Source organism: Megachile rotundata, chromosome 16 (assembly GCF_050947335.1).
Source record: "Megachile rotundata isolate GNS110a chromosome 16, iyMegRotu1, whole genome shotgun sequence".
Taxonomy (NCBI): Eukaryota; Metazoa; Arthropoda; class Insecta; order Hymenoptera; family Megachilidae; genus Megachile; species Megachile rotundata.
Window position 1 is genome coordinate 14,131,121 of NC_134998.1, and position 16,183 is coordinate 14,147,303.

At 48.8% G+C, this 16,183-nt stretch overlaps 1 protein-coding gene across 4 annotated transcripts in view; it reads right to left on the reverse strand.

Annotated features, from left to right (window-relative positions):
* Window positions 1–16,183, reverse strand: part of mgl (low-density lipoprotein receptor-related protein megalin) — a 29,559-nt gene that overhangs the window by 1,799 nt on the left and 11,577 nt on the right. The window contains exons 2-16 of one of the 4 annotated variants that reach the window (XM_076541252.1): window positions 16,029–16,151; window positions 14,820–14,951; window positions 14,419–14,673; window positions 13,738–13,992; window positions 13,328–13,444; window positions 4,974–13,196; window positions 4,328–4,895; window positions 3,954–4,197; window positions 3,274–3,881; window positions 2,886–3,178; window positions 2,285–2,802; window positions 1,972–2,209; window positions 1,637–1,891; window positions 676–1,559; window positions 10–611 (exon numbers count right to left, since the gene is read on the reverse strand). In XM_076541252.1, coding sequence (XP_076397367.1) covers window positions 10–611; window positions 676–1,559; window positions 1,637–1,891; window positions 1,972–2,209; window positions 2,285–2,802; window positions 2,886–3,178; window positions 3,274–3,881; window positions 3,954–4,197; window positions 4,328–4,895; window positions 4,974–13,196; window positions 13,328–13,444; window positions 13,738–13,992; window positions 14,419–14,673; window positions 14,820–14,951; window positions 16,029–16,151 — 13,315 coding nt within the window. Of the gene's footprint in view, window positions 1–9; window positions 612–675; window positions 1,560–1,636; window positions 1,892–1,971; window positions 2,210–2,284; window positions 2,803–2,885; window positions 3,179–3,273; window positions 3,882–3,953; window positions 4,198–4,312; window positions 4,896–4,973; window positions 13,197–13,327; window positions 13,445–13,737; window positions 13,993–14,418; window positions 14,674–14,819; window positions 14,952–16,028; window positions 16,152–16,183 lie in introns of all 4 variants that reach the window. The other 3 variants (XM_076541251.1, XM_076541253.1, XM_076541254.1) reach the window with 3 other exon arrangements.

The window sequence follows — 16,183 nt, forward strand, 5'->3', positions numbered from 1 at the left end:
TCTACTTACAACGGACGCTTTTTCAGCACCATGATAACGGCAGCGGCCCCGAGAAGGACCAACACGGAGATAACGATGGGAATGACGATCGCGGCGGTAGCGTTGCCTGATCTAACTCCTATCATCACTTCGCAAAACTCTCCGTGGAAGGGAACCGGGCAAGAACACTGTAGTTTATTGTCCTCGGCTTCCTGGCAGAGGCCACCGTTTCTGCAAGGGCAGATTCTCGGTGCCGGTAACGGCCTCTCGTTGGTAGCGTCGCAATGCCGCTCGTTCGAATTCACGGTCTCTCTCTGTTGCAGCGGACCGATGCTGTCCGAACATAGACACCTACTTCCACCGGGAATCGGGACACAAAGATGCGTGCACTGATCTTCGTGGCAGGGATTTCTCAATGTGGTATTGTATCTCTGTTGATGGTACACCTTAACTCCCCCTGGGCCGGGTATGTTCTTAATGATAACTTCCGGCACGCCTCTGCCAAATTTGTCTTGTCTCATCAATTCACCGGTTCGCCAGGTTGTCCAGTATAGACTACTCTCGAAAACGTCCAAAGACACCGGATGGTGCAAACCCTCGCCTTTTAGGATCACCTTTCTATTCGAGCCATCCTGAAAAAGGTAACGGTGATGTTTTTACAACTAGAATCGACGCGAAACACGACGAGATACCTACCTGTTCGATAGATTCGATCGTGTTAAGCTTTCTATCGGCCCAGTAAAGGACATGATTCATCGAGTAATCGATCGCGAGCGCGATCGGTTGTTCGATTCGGTCGGAAACCAGTTGTTTTCGTCTGTCGCCGTCCATCCAAGCGATTTCGATTTTAGGTTGACCTCCGGCGTCTGCCCAGATGGCGCGACCTCGTTCCGGATCCAACACGATTGCGGTCGGCAATTCTAACCCGACCGTCACCAAACTTCGTCGGTATCTACCGTCCGATTTCGAGACCATCACTCGACCGGACTGTGTTGCTCCCGAGGTATCCACTTCCGTCCAATACAGATTGCCAGAGATCCAATCTACCGCCAAACCAGTTGGTAACGAGTCGCTCTTTATATTTAGATCCTGCGCGTATCCGATTTGCACTTGGCCACCCTTAGCGTTCACCATGTACGATCGTCTGATGGAATTATCGGGACCATCGATCCAGAACACGTACTCTGCCTTGGGATCAAAGTCGACAGCCTGCACTCTCTTCTCGTTCGTTATAACTTCGATCTCTTCCTTGTCGCGTACGTCGTACGCTCTTATTCCGGGCCCGTTCGCGAACAAGACCATCGCTTCCGTGTCGAGAGCTTTGCAGACGCCGCTGCGATTATCCGATAGTTGAAAACCTTGTCTGCAGGAACAAGAATAGGTGCCGTTCATGTTGGTGCAGATCTGAGAACACTGATGCTGACCCGTCGCGCATTCGTCGACGTCCTCGCAATGCTTCCTGTTGCTTTGCGAGATTATGTAACCGGAATAACAGGCACAAATATAGCCTCCGTCGGTGATGTTGTGACAGTAGTGCGAACAACCGCCTTTATTGCTTTCCAAACAGGGCTTGTTGTGATCTGTGTAAGATAAAAAGTCTTATAGTAAAAATAAATTGCATTTTCGTGTACGTACAGACGAGAGGAGAAACACTTACGGCAACCGAGCTCGTCGGAAGAGTCGCCGCAGTCGTCGGCAAAATCGCACAGTTTCGACCTGTCGACGCATTTCTTGTTCGCACAGGTGTACTCGGTGATAGGATCGCAAGGACGAATTCGAGAGAAGCACATCGTCATATTGTTCTCGTCAGATCCGTCGCCACAATTATCGATACCGTCGCACAACTGATACTTGGCGATACATTTATGATTGGCGCATTGGAATCTTCTAGTGGTATCGCACTTGAAGTTCGCTGAAAAGTTTCATTCGTTCGATTAGACTCGGTCGAGGTTTCCCGAACAACCGGTAGATTAACGACCGCGAAAATCGTACCACACATGTTGGCATTCTCGTCCGAACCGTCGCCGCAATCGTCGCTTCCGTCGCATATGTCCGTGAGGTAAACGCAAAGATTGTTGTCGCACTGGAATCTCGATTGTGGACAATACCTTCCGCCCGGATATCTGGGTGGGCATCCTATCTCGTCGCTCATGTCTCGACAATCTCGTGTTCCGTCGCATCGCAAGTACGACGCTATGCAGTGGCCACTCGCGCATTGGAACGTGTAATTCTGTAACAGATATTATTATGAAATTATTATTGTTATATTATTATTATTATCGATTGTTCCGCTAAGAAAATATACCTTGCACACGAATGTCTGACATCCATTTTCGTCGCTATTATCGCCACAGTCGTCCTCGCTGTCGCATCTCCATCTAGAGGCAATACATTTGCCGTTGTCGCATCGAAACTCCGATTCCGAACATTCCCTGTAACGCTCTTTGCACATAGCTTCGGCTTCGTCGCTGCCGTCGCCACAGTCGTCAGCGAAATCACAGAGCCATTGTTTCGGTACGCATCTGTTATTCGCGCATTTGAAGTCCATGTCGGGGTGACATTTCGGACAATTTTCGGGCAGTTCGTCGGAACCGTCTCGACAATCGTCTTTTCCATCGCAAAACAACCATTTTGGAATACAACGGTAATTGGCGTGGCCCGGGCAACGTTGCCAACCAGTCGTGCAATTTCTTTGACGACACATGTATGCCGGTTCGTCGCTGTCATCGCCGCAATCGTTGTCGGAGTCGCACATCCATACCTTCTGTATGCATCTGCCATTTTTGCAAGTGAATTCTGTGCTTGGATCGCACTGTCGGTTATCTGCGCAAAAACACCAATTACATTTATAATCCTTTCACCGAACGGTGAATAGAGTATAGAAGAAACGGTTAAAAGGTTCTCACGACAAGTAGCAGGATCCTCGTCACTGCCATCCTTGCAATCAGCGTCCCCGTCGCATTTCCAAGACTCGTGGATGCAACGTCCGTTGGATTTGCACTTGAATTCCAATTCCCCGCAATCCAATGCGCAGAGAGCTTCGTCGCTTTTGTCGCCGCAGTCGTCGGCACCATCGCAGACTGCCACGCTGGGTCTACAGTTACCGTTCGTGCATTGGAAAACGCTCGGTCTGCAAACGCGTGCCGGACAACTGGTCGGCTCGTCCGAACCATCCTTACAGTCCTTCTCGCCGTCGCATCTTTTCGGCAAATAACACGACGAATGTATCAGATTAAACACGCGTACACGATGCCGGTACACGATGCCGGTACACGAGGGTAAAGAGATACTTACTGCCAGTACCAGGGTATGCACTTTTCGTCCGGTGGTCCACAGCGATGTTGGCCAGCGGTACAATTCGCTCTGCATGTTTTACCGTCCTTTTCTAGTACGAACTGATTCGGACATTTACACTTGTACGACGTGACACCGGGTTGTCCGTATCCTTCGAGCAAATAAGAACTGGCAGGTGGCGAAATCAGACAAAGATGAGAACATCCGCCGTTGTTTTTCATGCACGGATTATTATAAGGTAGCTGCCGCAGAGGATGATACGCGTGAATGTCGTACGGCCTGTGAGTAGTGTTTCGAAGTATTCGCAAATTCGCTCCGGAGAACTTTTCTGCTCTACTGATGGCCTTCAAGTTCCAATCCGTCCAGAAAATGAAGTCGTCGAATACGGTAATGGCGAAGACGTGTGGCACAGCGGCACCGGTCAGGACCTTGCGCCTATTATGACCTTCCAAATCAGCGAACGCTATGTAATCGAGATGAGCGTCCGCCCAAAATATTCGGTCGGTAAAGTAGTCGATGGTTAGAGCGTTTGGCCAGGCGATGTCGTCTTCCCAGGTGAGGATCCTTGAAAAATTACTGCCATCCATACCCATCTTGCCTATGTATGCCTATGCACGAAGCGTAAGAAAATATATTCGTCCGAGAGTTTCACCGACAGCTACGCTGTTACGCCGACTTACCTGAAGGTGCCAAGATGTGAAGTACAAATACCCGGTACCGGGATGAACAACGATGGCACGGGGATCGGCTATACCGGTCAGCAGAGTCTTTCTGTTTGTTCCATTAAGTTCGGCAACGTCTAAATGTTTGGCATGTCGGTCGAGCCAATAAAGTTTCCGACCCACCCAATCGATCGCTATTCCTTCCAAACCGAGGCTGTCGTGTCTGATGATCGCTTCCCTTTCGCCTCCTGCGATGGGTGCTCTAAACGGGGCAATAAATTACAGGGATAAAAGATTATCGAAAACGAGGGAATCTCGTTGCATCGCGGCGGCATCTTTTAAACGAACAAAGATAGAACGGGAATCGTACGGCGTACGGCGTCGGAACTTGCCTGAAGATGGTTTTGGCCGTAACGTCGCAGAAATAGAGCATCTGTTCCGAGTAATCGGCATCCAAAGCGACAACGTTGATCAGGTCTTGGTGCATCAAGCTATAGTTGTGAGCGTCTATGGACATGTTCCTGACGTAGTACTTGTTCGTGAATATGATCCAAGGTTTGATGTTGTCCCTTCTCTTGCAAGTATGCTCGTCAGAGGCACGTTCGTACCAATAATGATTGCACTTGCAATAAAAACTTCCCGGTGTGTTTTGACACTGTTGACTGCAGACTTGAGGCGTCTCCGTGCATTCGTCGATGTCTTCGCAAGCTTTACCGTCAGCCAACAACCTATAACCCGGATTACATTCGCAGTAGTAACTGGTCGGAGTGTCGACGCATTTATGCGCGCACTGATTCATCTCGACACGAGCGCATTCGTCCACGTTGCAATGAGCAGGCTCGTCGCTCTCGTCCGCGCAATCGACTTCCTTGTTGCAGACCAACTGCTGGTCGATGCAATTACCATTCGCGCACATGAACTCTCCCGGGTTTGGACAAGTCGTGTTCTTTACCTTCGAGGCTAATTAATCGTAAAGAGAAATGACCTTGTTAGAAGAGCATCGAGAAAGAGGCGCGGTGAAAATAAACTAATACTCACGACATCCATCCTCGTCCGAATGATCGCCACAGTCATCCTGGCCATCGCAACGGAACTGTTTCCTAATGCATTTGAAGTTGTGACAAGTGAACTCCTGAGCCGTGCAAGATTTGTATCTCGAGTTACAGAATTTCCCTTCGTCGCTACCGTCGCCACAGTCGTTGTCGTGATCGCAGAGCCAATTCTGATTCAAGCAACGGCCGTTGTCGCAGGTGAACTGGTTCTCGGCGCAAGGTGTCGGCGTAGGACAGTGGAGCAAGGTGACGTTCTCGTCGGCGCCGTCCACGCAATCCGGATCTCCGTCGCACAGCCACTTCTTCGGGATGCATTGGGCCCTGTTCCACACCTTGTTAGCCGTACAGGTGAATTCCACTTCCTCGTCGCATTTCCTATCGTTACATTGATGCCGTTCATCCTCGTCGGAATGGTCCAAACAGTCGTTGTCCCCGTCGCAAATATATATCCTGGGTATACAGTTGCCGTTGTCGCAGGTGAACAGGTCACCGAAGCAAGTTCGACCCTCCGATTGACAGTAGCCAGGCGGTTCGTCGCTACCGTCCAAACAATCGTCGTCCCCGTCGCAATACCAGGTAGCAGGGATGCATCTGTGATTCGGGCATCTGAAACTGCTCTGCGGGCAGGTTCTCAGCGCGCAATACAACGGATTCTCGTCGCTGTTATCTCCGCAATCGTTGTCGCCGTCGCACAGCCAGTAGGGCTCGACGCATATGTTGGTCTTCTCGCACTTGAGGTGGTTAGGTGGACAGGTGGTGTTCCTGGGGCAGCGCTCGTGCGTTTCGTCGGACGTAACGTTGTCCTTGCACTCGTTGATGCCGTTGCAGACCTGAGATTGAGGGATGCACCGGTAATTGGCGCAAGTGAACTCGCCGGGTGCACAGGGAGGGTAGACGCATCCCTCCTCGTCGCTGCCGTCGCGGCAATCGTTCTCGTAGTCGCATTTCCAAGTTTTGAAGATACACCGGCCGTTGTTGCACCGGAACTCGTTCGGACTACAGGAGTGATAGGAGCAGTAGTTGGTGTCCTCGTCGGAACCGTCGCCGCAATCGTCGTCGCCGTCGCAAGCCCACATCCTCGATATGCACCGTCCGTTTCTGCAGGCGAACTTGCTCGAATCGCAGGTGACGTTCTTCGGCACGCACATCCTGTCCTCGTTGACGAGTCTGCTGTTGTCGTCGCACTTGCATTCGGCCGAACCGTTTATGCCCGGGTGACATGACTGGTCGCAACCACCGTTGGATATGTTGCACGGGTTCACCTTGCACTGCTGTCTAGCCGCCGAATAAATATGCAAGTCTCTGGGCGAGTCTTCCAATCGTTTAACCAGCTCTACTTTATTCGCTCCGGTATGTTTTTCCGCGCGATAGACACCCCTCAGCTGCAGATCCGTCCAGTAAATGTGTTCCCGAAAGACGGTTATAGCGAACGGGTATATCGTCGCGCTTACCAATACCTGTCGATTCTTACCGTCCAACTCGGAACGTTCGATCTTCTCTCTGACCGCGTCGGTCCAATATAGCATACGATCCTCGTAGTCGATCGCCAATCCGCTGGGCTGAGAGAGATCCTTGTCGATAATGGCTTTCTTCAGCGAGCCGGCCATCGTCGTTCTGAAGATCTTGCCGGACGTGCCGAACCGACCCCAATCGGTGAAGTACAACGAGCCGTTGCAAGGATCCACCACGATGGCTCTCGGTCTGTCTACCCTGGCGATCATCACGAGATTCGAGCCGTCAATGTCCATCGCGTAAATACTGTTGTTCGAAGAATCGGTCCAGTAGACCTTTTTCTGAGTCCAATCGTAGGAAATCCCTTCGGGATTGATACCCTTGCTGATCAGGGTATGGATCTCGGACGAGGAAGGATTATCCGCCTGCATCCAGGCGATCCTCGCCCACGGTCTGATCTGCGTGAACAGTAACTTCTTGTCCTGATAATCGAAATCTACGCCCACCACGTTGGTAAGATTTCCGACCGCGTTGAACGGTACGCTGGTGTTTCGCGGATCCAACCCGATACCCCTGATCTCTGTTCTGGTCGCGAACACCAGATACTCGTCGACGTTCTCGCAACTCTTCCCGTCCGCCGCTAACTTGCCAACGGCGCACTCGCACTTGAAAGAAGTCGGCATTTCCTTCGGCATTTCCTTCGGCATGGCGAAGCAAAGCTGTTGGCAGTTCGCGATTCCGCCACGCGAGCAAGGATTACCGGGATCCGGTGGCTGACTGTTCTGATCGAACATCACGATGTCCCTCAGCTTAGGCAGATTCGATCTGACAGTCGTTGGTAGACTGACGTTCGCTCGTTTGCTCGCTTTGAATACCGTCGCCAAATTTCTATCCACCCAGTAGACGTCGTTACCGTAAATCGCGACACCCATAGGATTAGGCAAGTTGCGCCTGATGATTTCCCGATTAGCACCCGTGTACGATACCTTCTGAATAGTGTCCTGTTTCGAGTCCACCCAGTAAACGTCGTGCGTCGCAAGATCGATGGTTATGTCGCGAGGCGTGCTGATGCCGGAGGTTACGATAGGCACCCAATTGCTACCGTCCAAGTAAGCCTTACCCAACCTCGGGTACTGACCATAATCTATCCAATAGAGGTATCGTTTTATGGGATTCACGGCCAACTCTCTCGGCGAATCCGTCGTCTTCTTAACGAGTACTTTTCTGTTGCTGCCGTCCAGCTTGCACACCTCGACGTAATTGTCGTGAGGGAAGACGTTGGTGAAATAAAGATTTTCAGCTACCCAATCGATGGCCAGACCTCTGATGCCGTTCGAGCCGATACCCTGTTTCACGATGTGCTGCAGCTCGGTGCCGTTCGGTCTAACGCGAAATACGCCGTTCCATATTTCTCGACTGAACTCTACCCAGTAGATCCAGTTGCCCGCGTAGTGAACGTCCACGTGGAGGATGTGATGACCGACGCCAGATATAGGTACCATCGCCTCTTTGGCATCGTTCAAACTGTAACCTCTGGCCACGTCCAGTTGCGTGACCACGGCGAAACTTTTGAACGGCTCGCAAGCCGTGTCGCTTACTTTCCGATACTCCATGCCGCACGCGCACACTCTCGTCCCACCGGAAGCGGGCAGACAGATTTGCTCGCATCCGCCGTTGTTGACGAAACACGGATGATCGCCGGTCACTCGTTTCTTGTAAATGGTTAACGTCTTCAGTTCGGAGTCGTTGTCGATTATGATGGTCGGATTACCTCCGTCCGGCAAGTCCACCCTTTCGATTTTGTCGTAACGCGGATCGAGAAGGTACAACCGGGACTCGTGGACGGCGAGAGCTTTCGGTAACGCTATGTTCTCGGAGACGATCGTTCTTAGATTACGTCCGTCGGTGGATATCGCCATCACGAGAGCCGGGTACAGGGAACTGAAGTAAATCGTCTTGGTGGGAATGTCGATCGTGATCGCCTCGAGTCTCTCGACTTTGTTAACAAGTATCATAGGATTTGTACCGTCCATGTTCACCCGGCCGATCTTGGTCGGAATGCCGAAACTGCCGTCGTCGATCCAGAATATGTGTCCCTCCAACGGATCGACGCACATAGCCTTCGGTTTCGCGACCGAGCTTTTGTTCCCATCGTTGGCGAGCACTATCGTACGATATCTGATCTTACCGTCGACCTTTATAGCCTCGATATTCGAAGCGTACTTATTCCCAATGAAGAGATTTCTGCCGAGCCAATCGAACGCCATGGCGGACGGAGCACCGACGATTCCGCTTTCGCCGGACGGATTAGGAAACTCCGTTCTGTTACCGCCGCTGTACGGGGTCGTGTAAATCGTTCCGTTCTCGTCGTCGTCGTCCTTCGTCTGCAGCCAGTATATCGTTCGTTCTTTTCTGTCGTAGTCGACGAATTTACCACCCTCGACACCGACCACGGGCGTGATGTAACCCGTGTTGGTACTGCCAGGTATCAACGACACGTCGACGATCTGCGAGCCTCGCAGCACCATCAAATATGGAGTTTCCTCCTCCAAGCACTGCCCGTTCGGTAACAATCGGAATCCTACTTGACACTTGCAACTGTATCCCTCCGGGCTCGTCGGGGAGAGGAGACACAGATGACCGCAGCTGGCGTTCTCGCATGGGTTCGGTGTAATAGGTTGCAACACCGGATGATGAACATGTATCGACAACGGCTGAGATATCAAATGCGACACGACCGTCTGATTCACGCCGTAAAACTTGTGAGCCGATAACACTCTGTTCAGTTGCCTGTCCGTCCAGTACATCGTGTCCTCGAACAGTGTCAACGAATGCGGATGCAACAGGTAATGAGAACTGGCCAACACCTGAATTCTTTTCGTTCCGTCGTACAGGCAAGTATCGATAAAGTCCAATTTACTGTCGGCGAAATATATCCTTTTGTTCGCTATATCCAAAGCCAAACCGTTCGGCCAGTAAATCTTGGTGCTGATGATGGTCGACCTGTTGGTACCGTCCATACCGATCCTCTCGATCCGAGGATTCTCGCCCCAGTCTGTCCAGAACAACCATCTCGCGCCGGGGCTAGGGTCCAAACACATTCCTCTAGGCTGCGTGATGTTCTCCTTAACCAGGATCATTCTATCGGCACCGTTCTCCCTCGCCACTTCGATCGTATTCAATTTCGAATCTAACCAATAGAGGTTTTGACCGATCCAATCGTAGGCAAGACCTTCGACCAGATCTAACCCGGTCAGAATTACGTCCTCGGGATCGCTGCCTCTGTCGAGCCTCGATATCTTCTTCAATTTCATGTCGGACCAAAATATCGTGCCCGTGTGCATGTTGCTGACGGTCGCGACCACGTTCTCCACGTTAATCGGTACCCTCTCCAACGCCTGATCCTGTAGATCAGCTACGAGAATCGTATGTCTGTTCGATATGATAAGAAACGCCGCGCTGTGATTGAACGCTTTACACGTGTGCTTGTCACCCTCCAGACTGTAACCGTCCACGCAGTTACAATAGTAGCTACCCTTCACGTTCACGCAGATCTGAGAACAACGACCGGGTGGCTCGCATTCGTCCACGTCCTGACACGCGTAACCGTCCGCGCCGAGTTCCTCGCCCGCGGGGCAGGTACACTGTTTCCCCAGTGGTGTCTGTATGCAACCGTTGCTACAGTAACCGCCTCGATACTTGCATTCCGGTATATCGCAACCCGGACCCTCGTCCGCGCCATTCGGACAGTCGAATTTACCGTCGCAAACGCTCGTCACGTTTACGCATCGGTCGGTAACGTTCGGACACTTCCATTGCTGGGAGTCGCACTTGAATTCGGGCGCGGTGCAAGCGTGTAACTCGGTGTCCTCGTCGGAACCATCGCCGCAGTCGTCCTTCCCGTCGCAGATGTACGCCTTGAACACGCACTTATCGTTGCGACACTTGAAAAATCCTGGCTGACAACTGACCTGCCCGCAAGGGGTCGGTTCGTCGGACTTGTCCGGACAGTCCGCGGTGCCGTCGCAGTACCAACTCTTCGGTATGCATATCGCCGAACTGACGCATTGAAACTGTCTGTCGGTGTTACACTGGTCCGGTGCCAACGAAGGACAACCAACCTCGTCGCTACCGTCGTTACAATCCGATATACCGTCGCATTTGTACGAATCTAGGACGCACATTTTCTGATCGGCGCACGTAAACTGAGTGCTCAGACAGGTGACCGGTGGACAGTCCATCTCGTCTTGCTGATCGAAACAATCGTTGTCGCCGTCGCAGACCCACGACTGGGGAATGCAGTGTCCCGATCGCGGACAGGTGAACTGGAAGAACGAGCAGGTTTTCGCGACGCAAAAGTCCCCTTCGTCCGAACTGTCGCCGCAGTCGTTCTCCGAGTCGCACTTCCACGTGTTCGGTATACACCTGAAATTCGCGCAGGCGAACTGATTCGCGCTACAGGATATGTTCGGGCAACCGACCTCGTCGCTGTAATCCCCGCAATCGTTCTCGGAATCGCACCGGAAACTGATCGGTACGCATCTGCCGGACTTGCACTGAAACTCGTTCGGACCGCATGTCGGTTTTGTACAATTCTGTTCGTCGCTGTTATCCAAACAGTCGTTTTCGCCGTCGCAAACCCACGTGTACGACACGCACCTCTGATTCGCGCAGGTAAAGTCCAACTTGTTCGGGCAGGCCTCTAACGGTGGTTCGGCTTCCGGATCGAGCGCGCACGATCTCCCGTCCGGTTGAATACGTTCGCCGTACGGGCAGCCGCAGACTCGCGTCAATCGAGCGGTACCGTATCTATTCGTATTGTTCTGGGGAACAGCGAAGCAGAGCTTATCGCAACCGCCGTTGTTGATCGAGCACGGATGATCCGGTGTAGAGGTCTGAATATCGCGACTGAACACCTTCACTCCGTACAATCTGTTCGATGCGGGTTCGCGTACCAGAACCACCTCTTGTTCCCCGGTCTCTTTGTGTAGTCGTATTATGGCGTCCAATCGCCAATCGGTGATGTACATCCAATCTTCGTGAATCGCCATGGAAAACGGATGTCGGATCAGCCGTGAGTTAACTGTACGGACATCCGTGCCGTTCAAGTTCGAATGTTGCACGTGATCCAACAGAGCGTCGCACCAATACAGTCTATCCTTCGCGAAATCGATCGCTAGACCATTCGGCCAGCCGAGCGTCAAATTTCTGAACACTATCAAATTCGAACCGTCGGTATAGGCTCTGCTGATATTAGCCGGTCGATCCCATTCCGAGAAAAATATGTACCCGTGATTCGGATGAATAACAATCGCTCGAGGTCGTTTCAGATTCTTTAGCAACGTTCTACGGTACGTTACGTTCTGTGTACTGAGCACGTTCAATGTACCTTTTCGCGAATCGATGTAATAGAGATTTTTCGCCGCCCAGTCAACCGCTAAACCTTCCACGCCCTCGTTCTGACTAGCCAAAACGATCTCTCGTCCCGTACCGTTTTGATGGATCCGATAAATTACGTCTTGCAACACGTCGCTGTAATAAATGTACTGATCGTGCGCGTCGTAATCTAATCCAACGAATCTGGCTCGCCTCGAAACTACAGGCAAAATAGCGTCGCTGAAGCCCTCCATAACAGGATCCAATACTCTGCCTTTTATAAACCTTTGCTGCGAATACATGAGAAACTCCTGGACCAAGTTACAATTCCTTTGATCGCTCGACAATCTCCATCCTATGTCGCAAGCGCATCGATAACCCAATCTATTCTCTTGATCGCTGGCCGCGGTAACGATGCACATATGCTGGCAACCGCCATTATTGTTCCCGCAAGGATTCGAAACCGATGGTTGAGTCAACGGATGCAGCGCCTTTATAGCCTTTGCGTCTCTCATCTTATAAATAGTCTGTATCGAATAGTCACCCTCGGTCTTGTCGACGCTCATAATCGCTTGCTTCGTACCGTCTGTCCAATAGATCTTGTTCTCGAATAGCGTCAATCTAGTCGGCGACGGAGTATGCGGTCCTCGCAGTACCATCACTCTGTTCCTTCCTAAATAATCGGCTGTTTCTATATAATCCAGTTGAGAGTCGCACCAGAATATCCTTCGGGCGATAACGTCCACGGCAATGCCAGACACTTTGTACGCTGCCTCGGAAACAACCGGGAAAGCTACGGTCCCGTCCATGTTCGCTCTCAATACCTGTTTACTATCGGCAACGAACATCAAACCCACCGTAGGGTCCAGACCGATGTCCGTTGGGTTCGTTAAGTTCGAGCCCAACGCGATACCATGGTATCTACCGTCTAATTCGAAAACGTCGATTTTCTGAACTATAGAGTCTACCACGTACAACTTCTCTCCTATCCAATCGACGGCAATGGCCACAGGTCCCCATGAACTTGCCAAAAATATATCCACGTTCGAACCGGTACCCTCGGAACCGGTCAACGGCTCGGAATGTACCTTCCTAGTTTTTACGTCGCTCCAGAAAAGCAAATCTCTCGAATAGAGATAATCTACTCCGCTAGCACCGGTTGTATTCGCGATGATGCTCCTATCTTCGCCGTTCGCTGACATCCTCCAAACGGCACGTTCCTGAGCAATTAACAGTTCCAATTTTACACCGGGATGTTGCACTGCCCGACATTTGTTATGTCCTTGCAGTACAAAACCCGAAGCGCAACTGCAAATGTACGAACTTTCTGTATTTTCGCATAATTGTTCGCAGAAACCCCACTCCGAACACTCGTCACGATCTGTGTGAATAAATTGTAAGCTCTCTTAGTGATTTTTTTTTTTTTTTTTTCTTCTAAGAATTGAGATCGCGTCTGATTCGTTGATTTATCAAAATAATATCGTTTAGGTTAGATGAAAAGATCATACGTACCAACGCACGTTCTCGAGTCGTTCGCGAGAACCCATCCCGCAGGGCAATAACACACTCCTCCCGTGGGAGAGGCTCGACATTTATAATGACATCGTAAGGTATTACACATATTTGTTGCTGCGAACAAAGAAAGTAACATCTCGATGATAACCCTGTACTCTCTTAATCTCGTCACTAATTTTTCTACGACCATCGAATAATTTTAAACGATCTACTCGAATTTAACTTTTGCCAAACGAAATGTCAAGACAAACGTACCTGCCCCAACGATCCACTAAAAGGTCGTTATTGAAACAGAAAACAATACATGTTTCTTAATCGCATCGTTCAATTAGGTTCATGGTATTTCTAAATCGGTTATTAAATTAACACGGATAGGAAAACCTGATATACGAGACTTTAACACTCACAACAAGCAAAACCTTCGTCCGTTTCGTCTTCACAGTCAGGCTTCCCGTCGCAAAGCTGAGACCGGTCTATGCAAAGAGGCTTGCCGTCCTCCGTTCCTTTCGGACACATGAATTTATTTCCCGGACAGGATGTCATCGTGCAAGACTTCTCGTCGGAACCGTCATGACAATCCTTGTATCCGTCGCAATGATACGACTTTGGTATACAAAGCGCGTTCGCGCAGCGAAATTGATTGATCGCGCATGGCTGAAAGTCTGAAAATCCTCGAGCTTAGTTGCGGTACTTTCTGTACAGGCTACAAAGAAAGTGTTTTTAATCGCGCGATTCCTATTTACGCGAGTAACAGTGTACACACGGCTCTCGTTATTCTTTCAGCCAGTAATATCTTATCTTGAAAGTATATTCATTCAGAAAGTACCAGACGCACTTTAATGAAACATTAAGCTGGTCCTATCGCGACATACCGGTTCAACGGTCGAGTCGGTAAATCTCTATTTTGGTACGGCGAATATTTCGGAACTTTCACTGGTGTCTATAGACGATACGATAGAGTATACATATAGGCGATAGGACCATCTTAAACGAAGGAAAGTTTCAGATTTTAGACAGTGTAACTCTTTTACAACGAATCGTCGGCCTGTTACGTGCGGAAAAAAAAAAGACTCAAAGTTGAAACGTACTGCAGTTCTCCTCGTCGCTATTATCCTCGCAGTCATCCTTATAATTACACCTGGCTGATTGGTCTATACAACGTTGCGTGGAATTACATCTGAATTGATCCAAACGACAAGCCGGTCTCATATTAATAGCGCATTTTTCTTCGTCCCGACCGTTTCTACAGTCTAGGTACCCGTTGCACTTCTTCTCCTTTGGGATACAAAGCTCCGGTGTTGTGCCACCACACCGGAAGTCGTCCGGCTGACATTTCCTGTAATCTGTTTAAGGTTCCCTTACTTGCCAACTTCTTCCAATAATTTGCTTTCCCTTCTTCATACAAAAATATCAATGTAACCACAATGCATTTATTTACTAAGTCATTTCTAAGGATATTTATTTAGATAGAAATTAATTAAATACTTACTACAACCGGCTTCATCGGTTCCGTCGACGCAATCAACGGTCATGTCACACCTCTGATGAGGCGGTATACAATAAGTCTTGTTAAAAATATATTGGCCACAGGTGATCTGCCCAGCCTCGCAGTCAGGTGGTGCTGTAAATATAAATTAAATCATTATTTCTATTACGTGCATTCGAATATCAAATATTCAAATTTTTACAAAGACTCTTTCAAAACGCATTTTGCATCACCGATCAATATTTTCTTCTCTATATACTTGATAGCTCGAAGAATATTTCATATGTTACTTAAAGAAGCGTACAAAAATGTGAATATTTTAGTTTACTTCCATGGTACTAATATACTTTGTTTAATATTTTTTATAATATCCCATATTCTGTTTAGAGGAACGGCGTCTGTTTCTCTGTCAATATACTATCTTATCATTTTACTTTTGGTTTATAATTCATTACCTATCTCTTTTGTATTATCATAACGTCTCTGATTATCTCGCTATTCTATTTTATCAAATACACTTTTGGGCTAGCAGGCAACGAAACTAGTTAGTAACACAACTATAGATACTACAATGAAGTAGACTTAAAACAAGGACCGATGAATCTTTATCGGAGAAAGCTCAGAATTAGCAGTTTAATTATCGCAGCATATGTAAACGCATCTAATACATTTCTCGTGCAGGTTCTTAATAGAACTTATTTGTACCGTAATCATGGTTTCTGGTTCATTGCATTAACTATAAACTGTAGATGAAATTTGCTGAAAATTCATAAATTTCATTTATATTTATACGTACCTACTGTTCGCAAACATAATTTTTAATTCTATAATAGTTGAAAAGATAACATGATTATTGCGAAACAACACTTACATCATTGGATACAATCTAAAAATTAAGAAAAAACGACAATTACGCAAACTTGTGTCGAATATAATTCATACATCATCGTGTTGAATGTTCTTTTTTTTTACGAGAGTCTCGCGTGTAGCGGATGCGCATCAAGAAAAATTCGAGTCTTCTTCCCGGAAGTGTAATTCGTGTCGATCATGAATATTATTTTTCCATGTTCCATCTCTATCGTTAGTTAACTCGAAATCTCTACAATCTCGTTACTTTTATATTATTTTCGATAAATTAGGAAGATTAATATTAAAAGAAAAATGTATCTTTACAAATGTAATTTGTAAAGATTAATTGAAAAAAATACTTACGACAAGATTGAAATTCATCTTCCGCAGTTTCGCAATCTTTCTGATAGTTACACACTAAAGTAGCCGGTATACAGGTGCCATCGAGACATTTGTAGCTATTGGGACCGCATCCGCTACCATCGGCTGCAAAAATACAATTATTTTTCACTCGTTAA